At 38.7% G+C, this 18262-nt stretch overlaps 1 protein-coding gene across 5 annotated transcripts in view; it reads right to left on the reverse strand.

Moving 5' to 3' along the window:
• The window catches only part of XRCC5 (X-ray repair cross complementing 5), a gene marked incomplete at its 3' end in the record, with an annotated part of 45546 nt that extends 34424 nt beyond the window's left edge, over positions 1-11122 (reverse strand). For 2 of the 5 annotated variants that reach the window (XM_084523022.1, XM_084523021.1), the window contains exons 1-8: positions 10371-10466; positions 7837-7950; positions 7056-7239; positions 6643-6691; positions 5277-5399; positions 4527-4715; positions 1944-2058; positions 115-253 (exon numbers count right to left, since the gene is read on the reverse strand). In XM_084523022.1, coding sequence (XP_084379148.1) covers positions 115-253; positions 1944-2058; positions 4527-4715; positions 5277-5399; positions 6643-6691; positions 7056-7239; positions 7837-7950; positions 10371-10385 — 928 coding nt within the window. In that variant the 5' untranslated portion in view covers positions 10386-10466. Of the gene's footprint in view, positions 1-114; positions 254-1943; positions 2059-4526; positions 4716-5276; positions 5400-6642; positions 6692-7055; positions 7240-7836; positions 7951-9968; positions 10086-10370; positions 10467-10803; positions 10823-10892 lie in introns of those variants that run through there. The other 3 variants (XM_084523023.1, XM_084523024.1, XM_084523025.1) reach the window with 3 other exon arrangements.
• Positions 11123-18262: the final 7140 nt, after the last annotated feature.

Here is an 18262-nt window from a genome sequence, read left to right on the forward strand (position 1 = left end):
TTGCAGTCTAATATCACAGACTTCTAACCATACAACTAAAAAGCACTTAGATGATTTAAAAGTACAATTTATTATCTTCGGTTTGCCTCCAGGGTGCACATAAAGGAGTCATACCTTGAATAGTATCATCTTTCTGAACCTCTGTCTCGTCGTCATCATTCAAGCAGTAAACAGTTTCTTTTTGTACATCTTCTTTTTTGAGGGTTTTAGCATCTACAACCATCCACATTTTTTTCACCTTCTCTTCTGTAACCTTTATATAAGAATGTAAAGGAACAGGAACATTTCAGTTGGATACAGAGTGCTGACTACAACACAAAAAAAATTCTTAGACCAAGTGCTACATTATTTTGCCAGTAAGGGAGGAATAATGACAGCCAAAACGTACATCCCTGACTGCTACTGCAGTGCCTTCAGCACACTGTTTTATCTGTATGAGAGCTGTCAAACATTAAGCTATATCATACTGACTGCATTCTTACCTTGGTTGTTTGTTAAAGTCATGGCTAGGTCATTTGTGAAAGCCTTTTAGTCACAGGCTAACATGCAACTTGCTCACTAGGTATTTTACTTCCTACACACACACACACGTGCACATTTTTACAAAATATTAAGGTATATGTTAATGATAAAAGAAGACTCAACACTCAGTAAGCCCATTTATTCAAGTTTTGTGTCACATTACTATACTACAGCATAAAAATGTTACTGTAACTTCCCCAAACACCAGAAAAAGATACAAGCTGTATTACAGGACTGGGAAGGGAAAGAAGGAAAAATGTATCTGCAATGAGCAAATGTTTCCTAACTACAGGGAAAGAAATATGCTTTCTTCTCTATTTAAGTGAAATTGATGGAGAAGTAAATGAATAAGAATAAAAATGGAGAATTGGGCAGAACACAAAAAAAGACAGAATGGATTACGGCAGTAGACATCAGAAGTCTATTGCTAGCCCTCATTCAATTGCTGTGTGACCTCATACTAGCCACTTGGTTCATGTTGCTTCTTCACAAGCTTCATTTATTTTGTGTGTGAACACCTTTGGGAAGGGACTCTGTGGATTTGTATACGTCTAGAAGAATATCCTGATCAAACATATTTATGAATAAGTATAAAAAGAAAGCTGGCAGCAGAGAGCTCTTTAAAGGCTAGTACACCTATCTTTCAAAATTAAGTATACATCCACTTCTAAATACATCTTAAAACCTTACAATAATGGTCAAACTCTTAGTCTTGGATTCAAGTAACAAACCAACCAATCTCCATCTCACAACATTCATCAGTACTGCCACACTACACAGTTACCTAGTAATTCTTCAGTTACTGGAATTTTGTACTTTTTTATGCTTAAATACACATCTTCCTAGCACTGTGTGAAGGAACTAAAGAAACTACATGGGAAATAGACAACACATAAGCTCTGTCAAACAGTATAAAGCAAACAAGCTGAAAAAAATAAACTTTTTTCAAGTCTGAACTAACAATAGATGTTACTTGGAACAATAGCTGGTAAAACTTTTACACCCATCATTTTACACACACACACACACAGAATTCCTCTCATGCCTAGGAGTTAAGAAAATATTTATTAAGTCCCACTGAGCTGCAGACATTTCATTTATGCTGAATGGAAAGCTTCACACAAGAGCAGGTTCATCAACTTAAACACCATTAGGCTTCACAGTGTAGACAGCAATTGCTTCTATTTCTATACATCATGAATTTTTGTTCTTTACCATATGTGTACAATGTGGTACAGCTAGGAGTTGCTGTGGGAACCACAGTTTCAGATGAACTAACTTCTAAACACAGGATCTCTACCATTATTATTTTGGATGTTTAATGTCTCTTTCCTTAAAGGTTAAAAAAAATAAAAATAAAAATGCAGCTGCACCTAACTGCTTGCTAAAGTACGCTAAAACATACGATTTTAAGAACTTACTGATTTGTAGGCCACAATCCTTATGGACAAATTGGAACCAATAGTTAACTGGCAGGACCAAGGTGCAGGTCTTCTTTCTATTTTCTTAAACATTGAAAGACGCTCCAGGCTCTCTCTAAACGATGGAATCAAAAAAACAGAAATGAACTCTTTGGTGAACTGTAATAAAATATTGCAGACAATACACTCTCTTCAGGGAGATGCAGGAGCCCAATTGTTTCAACTTAAACTGCACAAAGCATTATAAAATAAACTGTGTGAATAATCTTGTCATTAACCGTTGTGAGAAAAGAGAAGGAACAAAGGAGGTGGCACAGTAGATTATTCCCATCTTGAGCCTTTATGACGGTGTGACGTTAGGGCTTTAAGACAGCACTGTAGGTCTTCTGAGGAAACTACACAATTGCTTATTAAGCATTTTACATTTATCTGTGCTCACCCAATTAAGGCATGTAGTTAGCTGAACAACCTAAATTAGAAAAGGCTTCACCAGGTGGTGAAATGTTTTCTGCAGTGGAGGTGAAAAAATACAGAATCCAGTTTCAATTAACGTGATTTTGTTTGTGTGGTAATTAACTTTTGACTTTTTTTTTTTTTTTAATACAGTGCTAATGAACTCATTTTTCCCAGAGCATTCAGTCAGAATGAAACAAGTTACTCTGATTATTTCTCGCCTAAACAGCATATGTGCAAGTTCATAAAAATAAAAAAGGGAACTTTAATAAATTTATACCAAAAAGTGTTTATTCAATTGCTCAAATTTAAGCACTGTAGTCCAAAATTTAAAAGCTGGAAATAAAAGTGATTTATGTTCTATTATAGTAAAATCAAACAGACTTAATTGTTGCACACTAGAATAGCAAACTGTATTAGCTATTTTGCTATGTAATTTCAGTGCAAAGTGCTCAAACAATGCCATTTTTATTGCATGACAAGGCAAAACAGCATTGACCTCACCTTTTTCACATCATGATAAAACCCAAAACATACATCTCATTATTGAAAGAGTTTGCCTAGCAGAAATTAAGATCAGCTCTTAAAAATATTAGTAGAGTGCTCCACTTGCCCTTCTACTTTTCAGCTTTCTTAGCATAAGCAGTGTTGTTTGGTTTTTGTTTTAAATTCTAACAGAAGCACTATGAAAGGAAAAAACACATTGGGATTTTCTAATGACAAATATTAAATTTCCCTTTTTTTTTTTCCCCCTGGAAGGAAGGGAAGGAAGACAACAGAAACATCAATATAAGAGTTTTAAAAGGAATTTGTGACTACGTTATTAAAATTACTGCAACACATGTTCAAGTCGGGATGTGAAGATCAAATACCTGAAACTGACAAATGCCTAAAAAAGTCAACTAAGCTTAATTAATTCTATCTTTTAATTTCTTGTATTTACAGAAGAAAAACACTCCGTATTAGTGAAGACCATTCAGCCAATAGAACACTAGTAAATGCACACTAGTACTTCAAAAAAGTTTTTTCCCTCTGCTTTCCTTACACTTCCTCCAAAAAACTGAGGCAACAGAAGGAACTCTTGCCTGATAGCCAGAATATCAAACCCTAAAACAACACAAGAAAATTATCTTGCTTACTTTACACAAATAAATTAGTCATGCAAGGAAGACTTAATACTTTTTTTTTTTTTTTTTAACCAGCAGGAATAATTAATATAGGAAAACAGAGAGTGCATCTGAGCTGGTAAATTATCATGACGGCTTTGCAAGGCTGACTTCTTAAAGCTTGATAAGCAACTTAACTGCATTGAAAACCTCACACATTCTTAAACAACTAAAGCTTGCATCTATTAGCCAAATGCCTATTTAAGCAAAGATTTTGGATTACCCCTCAAAGCATGGCACAAATACAGCTTACAAAGTAGCAGGAGCCTGCAATAAAAAAAAAAAAGGGGGGGGGGGAGCAAGCCACAACGCAGCTTAATGCATATGGATTATCCTAAAGGATAAATGGACCCAGAAAGATACTGCTTTTCTAGACAATCTTTTGATGCAATGACAAAACCTGCTTTTTTCTACAGACTCAGGCTGCTCTGTAGTATGACACTACTGCTCAAGCAACAGTTTAATTGGCTGCTGTGATACAAACCAGATCAGTTTGGCAGGGTGAGAGAAAAACTTCACAAATAAAATTATTAATAACAACAATCAAAACAGTTGTGGGAGCTTGACAAACGAGCAAGTTACAAGAAGTCTCAGACCAAGAAACAAAGACTATCATCAAATGCAAATGCATCCTATCACAAATTCCTACTCTTTCAAAAACATGCTTTAAAAATCTCATTTATAGAAACCTTCCCTCAAAGGTGCTCAAACACTGAAGATGAAGGAAAATCAGTTTTCTTCTTTAAATATAGATATGTAAGACAGATTTCCACTGAAATCTGTAAGCATTTCTTATCTATTTTAGAGCTACAGACAAAGCTGTTTGAAAGGGACTGAAGGTACAAAGTTGTAAAATTCACCAACTTCAGTGAAATTCGAAGCGGCTATTTAACTCATTTAATCTTTCCGGGGAGAAAATATAAAGTAAGTTTAGAGCATGATAAAGAGGACTAACCAAGTTTACCTGAAAGTATAAATTTCTTCTAGCCCTCCTCCTTCGTCCAAAGTATGCATCAATTTGGTCACCACATCAACTCCTTCCTTCTGCTGCTCAGTTAGCCCCTTTCTTGGGAATGAATTTTGGTGCAAATGAGAATGTACGCGGGCACTTGTATCTCCACCTCCATCATCATCGTTCACTGGAAATGGTAGACTAAGAACACAAAGAGTAGTAATCAGAAAATTGATTATTCTAATTCAGAAGAAAACTAGCAAAACAAAAATTGCATCAAGATTCACATTTTCTAACTAATTGAAGTTATAAGTACAAAGAGCTGCATGGCTTGCAGAACACATGAATTAATACTTCAGGTCTACTTGGCTTTGGTAATCTCTTGACTAGAGTGCTGCACCGATTCTGGGCATCATACTTCAGTAAAGATGTCTACCAAGAGGGAGGGATAAGAGAGTAAAGACAAGGCAGATTGAAAAACAGTATCTGTTAAGAAATTGAACTGAAGAAAGCTCATAGAGAAGGGTGTCTGAGGGCAACAGTCCTAAATATAAGAGACTGGTGCAGAAAGGAAAGAAACAATCTGATCAAGAGGACTTGGAATTCATGGTACATGTAATTCATTTAAGTACTTATAACAAGCATATTGCATTTTGGTACTCTATAGAAACAACATACCAAATGATCACCAGGTCATCATTAAAAAGAATAACTAGTTCCCTTTCAACTGGCATTCTGTATAACAGCTAAATCCATACTTACAAAAACTGAAGTGAAGTTCCTGTTTTCTTCAAATTAGCAACAATAATTTCCAGCTGATCCTCACTGACAGGACTATTAAGGTCTGTAAACAGTTCAATGTGTCTCTTCTCAAATTTCTTTCCTCTTAAAATACAAAAAAGAACATTTACGTATGTTGGAAGTATTATCTAGAAGGCCTTTTTTAATTCTTTGCTTACAAAAAATGAAACTATAATAATATATTTGTAACAACAACAACAACAACAACTACTAGGAAGAAGCTGCTATTTCATTTTTCTTATCATTTAGGGTAAGTTTACACTTTCATATTATTCCCCCAGCACACTCTTACCCCCCAAAACTCAGGACTCTTGTGCTATGACTTTGCACATCACTACTTCTAAGTGAGTGGAATTCTACCAATTTTCAACAATTAAGGTACGATGCTAATAAAATGCATTAGAGTATTTATTGATTTTATTGGTTATTTCCTTTGCAGCTGTAAATCTGTCCTTGTGAAAATGGAACAGGTTTGCTTAACTTACCCACAAGGTAATAAAAGCAGTTGTTCCATAGGTATTCAAGGTTACACTGCTATAAATACCATCATTTTAATTTAAGGCTCAACTTTAACTGTTAGATTGATACATCTTTCCATGCAGATTAACTTTATTCATAAAAATACAAACTTGCATCACAGAGTATAGTCCTCTGCATTCACAATTAGATCATTCAGTATTATCAGCAGTCTTCAATCTCTTTTTTAAGAAAAAGATTCTCTTCCCTTCCCTGCACTCCTATCGGAACACCAGTCCGCTGATAGTTACAGTCTAAGTACATTTGCTGACAATTCTGTAACACTTGTTCTTGTGCCAACATTTTCCTACAGTTTAAACAATGTTTATTTCACATTTATCTCCTACATGCTGGGTATTTACAAACAGTTACATTATCTCCAACAGCCTTTATTTTGCTAGGCTGAAGGCACCGTTCTAGTTTTGTTTTCTTTTTTCTTTGTAAGATTTGCCACCACCTCTATAAATTTGGTAGTGCTTTTCTGTACTTTTTAACATCTGAATTACTGTTTTTATTAAAACATCACAAGAAAAGCAATGCTATTTAAGTGAAGCATTAGTGCCTTGTATAATGGCGTTAGTTATCTCATGAATCTTACTGAAAAGCTCCCAATTGAATCAAAGATTATCCAGAGAAGCTAGATGTCTCCTGGGAATTCTTCAAGGACAGAGTTGTGTAGTGCGTTGTTTGGTTGGTTAATTTAAAACAAAACAAATTTTCCATATTTACACAATACTGTAATAAAAGAAATCTGATCAACTCCAAATTGCAAGTTCGGAATTCTGTAAAGGCCTTTACACTGCATACTTACACGGTTTCCTTCTGAAGCAAGTCCATACACACAATAATTGCATCCAGAACTAAGCAAAATTAAGAAAAACCTCATTCAGAACATGAATCATGTCACAAAGTTGTTCCATCTATGAAACAATATTCTGTTTTCCACTGTTCCCTCCCCCAGCACTGACAAACATGCATTTTAGGTAATAAGCAACGCTTTGAGTTCAGACTCTTCAAACATCTACTGTGCAAGAGGTTCCTATATGACCTGTCTGGTTTGCAATCTTGTCTCTTCCCCATTTATCTGATGAAACAGGAAAAAGATTGATGCAGGACCTGAGTTTAACTGACAGTGAGGAGGCAAACCTGAACCCAATTTACAGCACTGACTTCCAGTCTCCTACTTAGCTGAGTCAGTTCAAGTGCTCTACAACAAAAGGATACAATCTGCTTGTTGAGAGCCTGGTTGAATCACAGTTTGAATGTCTTCCAGCAAATCAAAATCTGGTAGCATTAGTGACCTGTGTACAGTAATGTTTTGATATTGATCTTCACTGGCAAGGCCATTCCTAGTACCATCTGTGCCAAACAAAACTACAGCGACTTCATCTTTACTCTCAGCAAAAACCTGGAAGGAGAGAAAATTCAATACAGATATAAGAACACAGATTCATACACATCTATGTTAGACAGACAGCAAGCTGATTTTAAAATAACAGCAAGTACAGTGGATTTACCTTTTGGTTCCATCCTACCAAAATGCAATCCTACAGGGAGATCACTAATTTAGATAAAATTAAGCTAACATTCTGACATGAGCATGTCTGGGATAAAACACATAAAATCGGTTGACTCATTTCTTGAGGTGAGTCTTCACTGTGGTAAATCTTAAGAATGAGTGATGAAATATTTTAGACAAACAGCTGTTTTTATCCCCAACCTAAAAAAGAAATGGCCATTTCAACTGCCATGTCTCACCCATAAAAGTATAGCTGAAAGAGCACTGTTACTTCTACATGAAAAACAAGTAATTCTTGCTCATGTCTCATTTATTTCAATTATTAGTAAATGAGAAAAATAACTTCACTGATGTCATTGTTTCCTCTCCCTTTTTACCAGGTTTTTGTTTTGGTTGGTTGGTTGATTGTGGGTTCTCTCCCTCCCCCTCCCCCCCCCCTTTTTTTTTTTTTTTTTTTTTTTAACACTTCTGCAAATTCACAAATACCTGTCGCTGCACAAATTTTGTCATAACCTTCTTGGCTTGTTCAAGTGACGACTCCTCGCCAGGATAAGAATTACTCATTGTAAAGCCTACATCCAGACACAGCACTATGGCTGCCTAGAAAGGAAACACAATAGCAAATAAGAATGTAAGAGGGCCACTATAAGCATAGAGGGGTTAGTTCAGATCCTTGACTATACAAAATATAAAAATGATCAAACTACTTCACTACTGGTTCCTTTTACAGTAACTATTAACGTGCCCCAATGCTGGAGGACAGGACCAATACAACTACACTGAAATGCAAATCATTTAATCTTGTACCACATTCCAGGTATCTCGATGGAAAATACGAAAAATCCTATCTTACACAGTAAGATGTCAATAAGAGCAAATTCTATTCAACCCCACGAACGCATAACAGATTCTAAAGGCTCTTCTTCACCAGCAAATAAATCAGAGATGCTTCATTTGAGTGTCACCAGCACAACACAGTATATCCACACAACACAATACAAACTTGCTTGATCTAATGCAAGAACACAAAAATGAATGTGCTCCCAGGGTTTCCAGCAAGAGCCAGAACACTCATTGCTACTGGAGGTGTCCCTGCAGTGAGCACCAGTGCCTGCAGCACACAGCGGTACTCTTAACACATTACAAGAACAAATTCCCATTTCAACTTAGGGGTTTAAATCCCACCAGCCAGCACACATATTTGCATTTCTGATCACTGCTTTAACTGAACTATATGCAACAATGCTTACGTTTTCTCCTTAACCGATTTATAAACTAGCATACAAATAAAATCAAATTGATTCTTCCGAGTTCTGTTGTTCAACCTTAACGTTGTCCGCAGCGTGTTGTCCATTCAGCTAGCTTTGTTAATTTCCCCTAAAGTTTTAACAGACTCTACTTACCTTGTTTAATCTACGTAATTTTACAATCCAGCTAAATGAAGCTACAAGAGGAATTCAGCAAAACTATGCCCTGCATCTCCAAAGATACTGACAACAGGCCAGCTCATATCTGTGGCCACTGATTAAACCATGGTTCTTTAAAAACATGCCAAAATCTTACCTAGTAGACAGCAAATAGCTTAAATTATACTGCTTATAAAAAAAAAAAAATCATTTGCTGGAATACAGGAAATTTACATAGTACCTAGTATTTTAAAATAAGGAACTGGCTTCAAACAAAATACATACAAGTCTCTATGAAGTGAAGCTGCCAAAAAGGTTGTGAGCAATAAAGCAGAAAATTGAGAATCAAGAGATATGAAGCGTATAGAGTGCTTTTGGAGAGGGGATGAATAGCCACAAAAGATGGTAAGGGTTGGCCTCACCTAGTTTGCATGGCCCCGAAAGAACCTTTTAAACATTTAGCCCTGATTATTTATGTCCCCTAAAGAGATATATTTTTAAAACACTAACTATATAGGAACAGTTTGCCCAGTTTAGTTGTGTAATACTTTGCATTAGCAGCTCTCAAACTATTTTATCTTTCTCCTTTTCCCAAAATACACCATGTACATCTCCTGTCATTTTAATAAGCATTTCTTTAGCTCCTTTCACATACACTGCACGAAACACGGGGAGGAAGGAAAGAAGGCTCAGCAGCAGGTCATCTAGCAGGTTATACCTGTCTCAATACCCCATTGCTCACTCTGCCTTCCCTAGGAGCTTGCCTGGGAGCCAGAAATTAATGTCTGAGGCAGCCAGGTCTGCAGATGCCAAGAGCAGAATAGGAGCAGTAACCGAGGCTGTGCTACTCCCCCAGCTTCAGTAACTGCAGACACTCTGCTTGCAGCTGTCCTGCCTTAAGACACAGGTGAATTAACCCTGCTGTCCAAAGCATAACATGCTTTTTACAGCTAGAAAGATGAAAGCAAAGAAGCCGAGCAGGGGCTGGTTGGTGAGCTATGGTTTTGCTCAGGCACCAACCACCAGCACGCTCTTCTGAGAGCCGAGCTCTGCCCCAATGGATAATCCTTCTTCAGGAAGGGGACAGGGCTCTTGAACACATGAAATTTTCAGTAATCCTCCTCTGTATGTCTATTCATCCGTTATTAATCTGTCTTTGGGTATCTTTGAGCATCCAGGACTGCCATTTTCGGGTGTAGGACACTAAGCTACCTTTGTACGATGCTCGGGATGCGGCACTGTAGGACCACACTGATGCTAGCTCAGGTGTACCAGCCTGCCTCACTCCGGGTGAAAGCAACAAAAACCCCCCTTTGCCTCCAACCTCTCAGTGCTACATCACTTTAGCACCACCGATTGAGACACTAGGCGGCTGCCACAAGCGAGACCACAGCACAGCCTTCTCCAACAGCCCTCGCACGCTTCCGTAGCACGGCAAAAACCCTCCCTGTTATTTCAGGAGGAGCACCGGCAGCTGCTATAACCACACCCGCGCTCCGAGGGCACCGAATTAGCGTCGTACCACCAGCAGCAGCCGCGATTTCAGAGGCAGCCCCCACCGAAAAGCCCGCAGGCACCTCACAGCCGCGGCCGCCCCCCCCCTTCTCCCCTCACCTTGCTGCGCGCCATCTTGTCCCGGCCGCCCTGCGCCGTGCCCAGCTCCCGGCCCCCGGCAGCGCCACCCAGCTGCGGGCGGGGACCGGAGCGGGGCTGAGGGAACAGGCGGGGCCGGGTGGCACCGTGAGGCTTTGTGTTTTTATTTTTTATTTATTTTTTTTTCTCCTAGGGAAATTCCCGGTGTCTCGCAAAATGTCCCCGTGGGGCTGGCCGCGGCGCGGGGCCGAGCCCGAGCCCGCTGAGGAGAGGCGGCGCGGGGCTGTGGGGCCGGGCACTGACTGTGACAGTGTCATCATCAGTGTATTTAGAAAAAATAAAAAGTGCCACATTGTCCAAAATTATTATCAAAACAGCGTGTGAAGCGATGATATTAATATAGCTACAAAAATCTCCCACAAACACATTAAAAACCTTATACCAGAACACTCACCCTACAAAGGCAAGCACTTCCTTTTCATATTGAATGGTATCTGGAGTAAAAAATAAATAAGTAAATAAATAAATAAAATCACACCTCACCTTCTGACAGCAGCATGCTTTACAAATACCGGTGCTTATTGAGAGATTTCTCTCTTCAAAGGAACAGAGGAGCTTGGCAATGTGACAAACATTTTATGTTTGTCACAAAACCCTTTACAGCCATCCCTGAATCCTAGCATTGACACAAGAGCTGGATCCCAGGCTTTGGTCCAAGCTCTCAAAGCTAGCACAGTTATTGCAAATGTTACCCAAAGAAACTTAACTTGGGCATGAACTAGGAAACTTTTTTTTTTTTTTTTTTTTTTTTTTGCAAATGCTTTTCAGGAAGGTTGAAGCGCCTGGCCCAGGTACAGCATTCTGTTCCCTTATAAAATTGGAATAAAACTAAGGTAAATATGAACCGAACCTGTAACCACGAAACTCCATCTGTGATCTGCTAATGCATTAGCTCTCAATCTGGCATAAATGGGGCCTTACAACCCTCTTGATAAAATATACAAACAATAAAACCAAACATTCCCCCTTTACACCTCCATACTGCCAAACTTCTCCAGATATATTTCCAACATTCAAAGGAAAACTGGCTGATAATTTCTGAGACAAATTTTAATCCCCATTTCCTTTTACCTTTGCAAGTCTGCAAAGTGCTCCCTTATAGGTAATTATCAGATTTGATTAATGAACTCCATCTGGGGACACTGGGGCTTTGTCAGCCTGGATTAAGACCTGAAGATCTTTGCTTGTAAATGCTTGCCAAAAGATGCTTGTGATTAATCGGCTATTTCCATTTTACAGAATGCCGGTCTCCGGGCATAAATAATAAATATGTGAAGTCTCCAAGGTCTCAGCATGTAGGGTGATCAACCGTAATCTCCTTTGCAACAAAGTGTGTCAGACCTCAGTCCCAGTGAGGTTCTCGCTCATTTCTATACTTTCTCTTTTTTGGTTACTTTTCTTCTTGCAAAAAGCAGCCTGGATAAAATGAGCGCACTCTCAGGAAGCAGCAACAAGGAGTCTGTCTTGTGTTTAACTTCGCTCGATGTTACAAGACAATAAGGAAAATGGCTTCCCTGTTTTGTTACAAGAAGGATTGTATTATCCAGAGATTTGCAGCTGGGACCCAGCTGCTCATGACAGCTCTGCAAAAACATGAATGGGTTCAATGTAAAAGCAGAAAGATAACTTTGCCCTTCTCCCTCTTGGAGCCAATACCTACAGAGTAAAACTTTGGATAAACACCTGGTAGAAAGGGCAATACTGTAGCCTTCTAGAATCTAGCCCAATAGTTTTATTGAAATACATACGCAAACCAGAACTTTCCATGGAAGAATTAACGTTGAAGCCAGGAGAGGCATAGGTAATGACTGCATAGGTAGAGGTGGGCACTAACAGGAATTAAGAACTGAATTTCCTAAGGGCAGAAAGGAAGGAGTGCAAGGACAGTGATACCGATCAGTTTCAGGAAACAATCTGAAACATGAAGCATGCAGGAAATTGACACACAAAGCAAAACAGAGCATCAAGACACCTGTCAGCATCTTCCTGCGTTGGAGCTTCACAAATAGTACGAGGTATGCACAGTTGCCTTCCCTTCAAGAGGTCTTTCCAAACGCCTGCAGGCACAAGCTGGATCTGTGCTGCAGACCAGCACCAGTATTTATGATGGCTGATCAGTGATTGCTGATGGTCTTCCTCAGAGGTGCAAACCTCAGGCCCAGAGTTTGCTTAGTTGCTTCTGTGGGAAGCACCTGCGGGGAAAAGATCTCAAACACTGGTTTTACTCTTAAGAAAAAAGTGATGTCCTCTTCCAAAAGAGGACATCACTGTGCCTCTTCCTCCTCACTGCCCCCCTGAAAAAGCTGCTGAATTTATAGCCTCCTCTTCCCCTTTAACCAGTCCCTTTCTCTTTCCTGGATTTCTCAGTTAATGCACAGTTTTTTAGCAAAGCAAAAGCTTCCACTGGATGGAGTATGCCAGCAGAGGCCTTATTAAGCGCCACAGAGAAGGAAAGTGTGAAATCACAAGCTAGCTCTGTTTACAACCCATTTTTCCCCACACAACATTTGCTTTTCACACTACCATGGACTCATATTGAGAACAACAATCTTCTGTAAAATGCATGCACCATTCTGCAGAATTGCTGCCCATCCAGCAGTTCTTCCACCTGATGTTAGTAATTCCCAAAGAATAGCACATTTTCCTAACAAGTTGTGTTCTATTTTTCTTTTAGAGCACTTATGAAACCTGTGAAGATTTATTTTTAGTTCTAATCTCTGCCACCATGCTTGCTATCCCCCTCAGTTCAGCATCATTAACCAATATCACATATTCTCTCCCCATCCTTTTTAAAGGTAGATGTTAAATTTGTGATCTCACCTACCCTCTCTTTTTAAGGAAAATCATTATTAACAGTGAGATTGCTTTAGGCTGTTTTATATTTGCCTTGAATGAAACTCACTTGGCTCAGCTGATCTGAGAACACCTCTGCTGTTTAAGTACCACTTACTCTTTTCCTGTTGAATCCCTTTTTGGGATTTATTGAATTAGCTCAAGTGGCAGAAGCCTATGCTGTGGATCCCAAGGCTTCAGCCTAACTAATGACCCGTGTCAGGAAAAGATGATATAAAGGAATTTCAGCTGCTTAACTTTGATTGCTTTAGTGCCTTTTTCTTTAATGAGTAAGGAGAATTTTAAGATTATGAGGCCTAGCTCCAAGAAATGAGAAATTCTAACGTTAAAACTTCTCTTGTAACTTTAATCAAATGCTTTGTGTTTATATATTGTGATACTGATTTGACTATGGGAGCAGGTACTTTATTGTCCTATAATGCCATAGCCTTGTTCAATACGTGTTCATGTTCTGTGCTGTGCACTAAAAAGTCCTGGGACTTGGCTCATTTTTTAGAGAAATTAGAAGATGTAGTAGGAAAGAAGAAATTCTTATGATTGTGGTAGCTGAAGGATGCTTGAAGAAAGAAATTCTCTGATTTCCTTCAACAGGTTGCTAATGTTCTGATTTACAAATCACTGGCACCCCTGTTTCTTGCCAGTAGGCACTGGTTATGTGAGTCGTATTTTCTTAGTGCTTAGTCTGAGATATCAGTCAGATCTGTAAACATGCTGAGCAGGTGTTCACAAAAAGAGCTTTATTTTCAACACAGAAAATGCTAAATTATGCTAAATTTTGGAAAAAAAAAAAAAAAAAGTAAAAATCAGTTGCATTCTGAAAAATTAGCTCAAAGGGGCACTTCAGAGATATTTATGCCTTTTAAAATCCATGTGCCTTTGTTGCCACATATGACTTCATTGGGATTTATGTCACATGCTATTGCCAAAAACAAACAAATAATTGGTATTTCTGTGAAGCATTGGGGTGTTACAGGAGCATGTGTTATTGGGAGATTGCTTTGCATGAGCTGCGATAACAGGGGTTTGACCACGCTTTGAAATATGAGGGCTAAGCAAGATGCTGGATTGGATTCTAGTTAAATGCTTTTGCATGCCCCACAATACAAATCTGGCAAAATATGAGTCAGAGAAGGTATAGCGTGAACTCTTGTGAGCAAAGATTGCTTCGGAACACATACCTGTAAGGAACATGGGGGGAGGAATTAATTTTGTATGGATATCGTTAAAATTGTCAAGATGTAGCTTCTCAGTATCTGCCATTGTACCTTCACGATGTACAAATCTCTTTTGGTTGTATTTATACGGCAGGAGAAAAAAATTGTATTTTTTTTTCCCCTCTGTTTTTCAGTTCAGCCACTGGAGGGCAACCTGAGCTCAGTCACCTGGGCAGATGAAGCACCACAGCCTGGATAACTCAGCAGTAAGCACCCAGCAAGAACAACCAAAGTCAGAAAAGGAATTTCTGCATAAAGGTATGACAAAAATCAGACAATAAATATATTAAAAAAAAATAAAATAAAAAGTTTGTATCTTTACATTTCACTTTTTTTTTTTTTTTTTTTGGAAAGTCAATGTAAAAATTTCTTCCTACATCTAAACCTATTAATCTTAAATTCAGGATGTTTTCATGAGTTCTAAATCACTGGATTAGACAAAGCGTTTCTAAAGGACATCATGCAAGGCCCACTCAGCCTGGTATCACAAGAGGTGAAATATTTCACACTGCTAAGTGACTGAAAACCTGAGACGTGTTTCTACTCACTCTGGCAGACTTTTCTGGATTAGTTGTTGCAGCATATGATTTCTTTGCTGTGTTTTAGAAGACTATCAGCAGTGTAAGTCTGATTTTCTTTAAAATAAATATAAATAGTTTGGCTAAAAATACAGAAGAGAAACAGTTTGGAGCCCAGAGCACCTGGGTTCCTGGAGAGGACCTGAAAATTCATGTCACATACTCTTGTGTTGGGAAAAGCAAAAACATAGTGAAAAAAAATAAATAAAAAATTATATATATATATATATATAGAGAGAGAGAGAGAGACTGTTTGGAAAAAAAAAAATAATAATAAAGTCAGCCTTTTAGGAAAAGGTACAAAAAAGGTACAAAAGTACAGAGTGGATGCCAATAAAAAGAAATGGCACCTTAAAAAGCAAGAGAAAACACTGGCTGCTGTATAGGGTGTAGCAAAACAATGTTTTGCCCAGGAATCTTGTCTTGGTTACTACTGGGTTATCTCAGAAGCCAAATCTCATCTTGTTCTCCCCATGCTCTTGGTTTCACAGTCTTCCTCGCCTCTCTTGTGCTGTAAAGTTTTGTTTGTTGCCGTTACCAATGCAGTGGTGTTTTTGGAAAGCACTTTCCTGCAGGGACATTTTTCTGGACAAAATAGCTAAGATAACACTGCGTGACAGATCTGCTCTGTGGATGCAGCAGCACAAGCCTTTAGGACCCTCCCTGTTCCCCAGAAGCCCCCCCACCAGCAACACACGTGTATGCCCACACATGCTCTAGCTAATGGTCCAATTTAATCCTTGTAGCACAGGGATTTGTTCCCTATCCATTCAGCTGGCTTGTGTGAGGGGACAGGGAGCATTCAGCTGCTACACAAGGCTCTTTCCAAGCTTGGAGGGAGAGGATTCCTTTTTAAATCCCCATATCTGCACCTGGAAGCAGATTGAAGTCACACTGAAAGGATGGAGCTCTGGAGCTTTAAAGAAATAATAACTTGTAAAAATGGAGCATTGTGGTCATGGAGGACACGATGTCACGTTTTAAAGCTTTGAATTCTTTTGAGTTTCAGGTTTGTGCTTTTCTGGAGGGGTAGAGTAGCAGTGTGAAGAAGGGAGCTGCTGTCTGATAGGATGGAAGAAAGACATTTATTTTTTTTTATTTACATGGATTGATGCTAGCCCAGGACACTAGCAGATATGTAACAGTGTCAGATGGTGAGGCAGGGAAAGAGTAATTTCACATTTTCCCTGCCTGTTGTTTTTGGCAGGAATTCCTTGGAGGGAGATAAGTTGATAGCAACTGTTGAATTTGTTGTTTGGTTGCTGTTTTTTTTGTTTGTTTGTTTTGTACTAGACAAAACAGATCTTTTTTTTTTTTTTTTTTTTTTTTTTTTTTTTTTTTTTTAATAATTTCCTATTGAAATAAGTGGCAAATTCAACCATCAGAAGAGGCTTGATTTTAGAGTGGAAATGGAGCCTCGGAACAATCCTGCTGTGATCACAAGGCTGGGTAAAGTCGCAACCACCAAATGAACTCTTGTCTTGGAGACTGTTTCAATATTCACGTTCAGTAATTGCATTGTAGAGGAGTCAGCCTTATTAATTGCTTTCAGTCTCTAACTTTAGCTCTGCTGACACATTCTTGGTGAGAGCAGAGTTGGCATTTAGTAATGGCCCTACACGTGCCCTGGGATGCTGCTGCGTACTCTATTTCACTTTCTTTTCTGCTCGTTTCTTAAGTCACAGGGGAGCTCACATGACTAAATTAATGAAGGTTAAAATGACTTGTGTTTATTAATTCTGTGTGCAACTCTTGTATGGTTAAAACATCAAGGAAAATCTGCATTATGACGGAAGGATATTCCAGTAATTGCCTGTAATTACAAGGGCAGGTCACTACAAACACAGTTAAATGCATCATAGTGGCAGACAGTAGAAGCTGACGCTTCCGTGGTTCAGGACAAGTCTTGCATTTCAGAAAGACTGAACAAATGCCATGTTCTCCCTTGGCCAACTGACCCGGGAGCTGTTGGATTCATGCCCAGCAATGACACTATAAAAGCCATTCAGTTTACTTACGGTATTTGGGGTTGTTAGGAACACAACTGTAGGTGATTCAAACAACCAGGCTAGAATAAATTAAGCTATATTTGTGTTCTGTCACAAGGAGCCGATTTGCTGTTATTTTATAGTCGAAATAAATGACTCACTTACCTTACCGCTGTAGTAGCAGAAAGATTTTGGCGTATATATGAAGACAGTCAAAGGCACCCTTAAATATATTGGTTTTAATATACCTTACTGATGGAGGAACTTCTAATAAACCAAGCCCTGAGGGAACATGTTGCCTAGGAGGTGCATTTTTTTCCTATTTGCTGAAGAAAATGTTATCAAATCCAGTATTTGTCTTTTTTTAATCTTGAAAGGTAAATTTCTGGCTGAACGAGGTGGTTGGAAGAAGGATCCCTAAAACAAGGAGATCAATTTAGGGCAGAAACTTTTTTATCTTACAAGGCTCCAGGTCAAATTAATCCCTGGCATACCTAATTTCAATGGATGCAAACCAGAGCAGGTGCTATGTTGTGGGGGAAAGGTTTTATGCTCATTAAAGCAAGGGCATTTTTTTAACACAAGGACAAACACGTTGTTGGCCTAACTCAGATGTTCTCTTCATTTTAATGCCTTCTGACAGACTTCAGCTACCAAGTGATGACAAGAAATTAGGGGGACTAAAAGTTAATGGAACTGGGGGCTTAATGACCAAGGGGGATCCATGAGAGACCCTCAAGCCTTGTTTCTCTGGGCTGCCTGTGTAAATGCACTTACACTTCATCCATTTGCATGAAAGGGTGGTTTGGGGGCTTTTTGAACCCTATGGCAAATTATTTTGTTACCAAACACACAGCCACAAGTCCTCCCTCATCATTAAGTGGCTGCCTATTGGAAGAGTGAGCATGTTTTATTGCTAAAGACAAGTAAGCCTTTATCTACATGATGCCCCTTCTAGTTCATTTAAGTAATTGAAAGGTTGTCTTATCAAGTGAATTGTGTCCTTTTTTTGGGGTAAAGACATTTATTTGGGAAAGGTCTGAATTTGCTTCAACCTCTCACTTTTTTTTGAGTTTTCATTTCAAATTTCAATACAGGGAATAAATTTGGATGGACTAATCAACTTCAGAGATGAACCTGCATTAAACTAACCTTCTGTACATTGACACATCTTTAGAAAGAAGTGGGAAGGGCACTGGTCCTACAGGCAATTCATTGCC

This window comes from Aythya ferina, assembly GCF_964211825.1.
Source record: "Aythya ferina genome assembly, chromosome: 6".
NCBI lineage: Eukaryota > Metazoa > Chordata > Aves > Anseriformes > Anatidae > Aythya > Aythya ferina.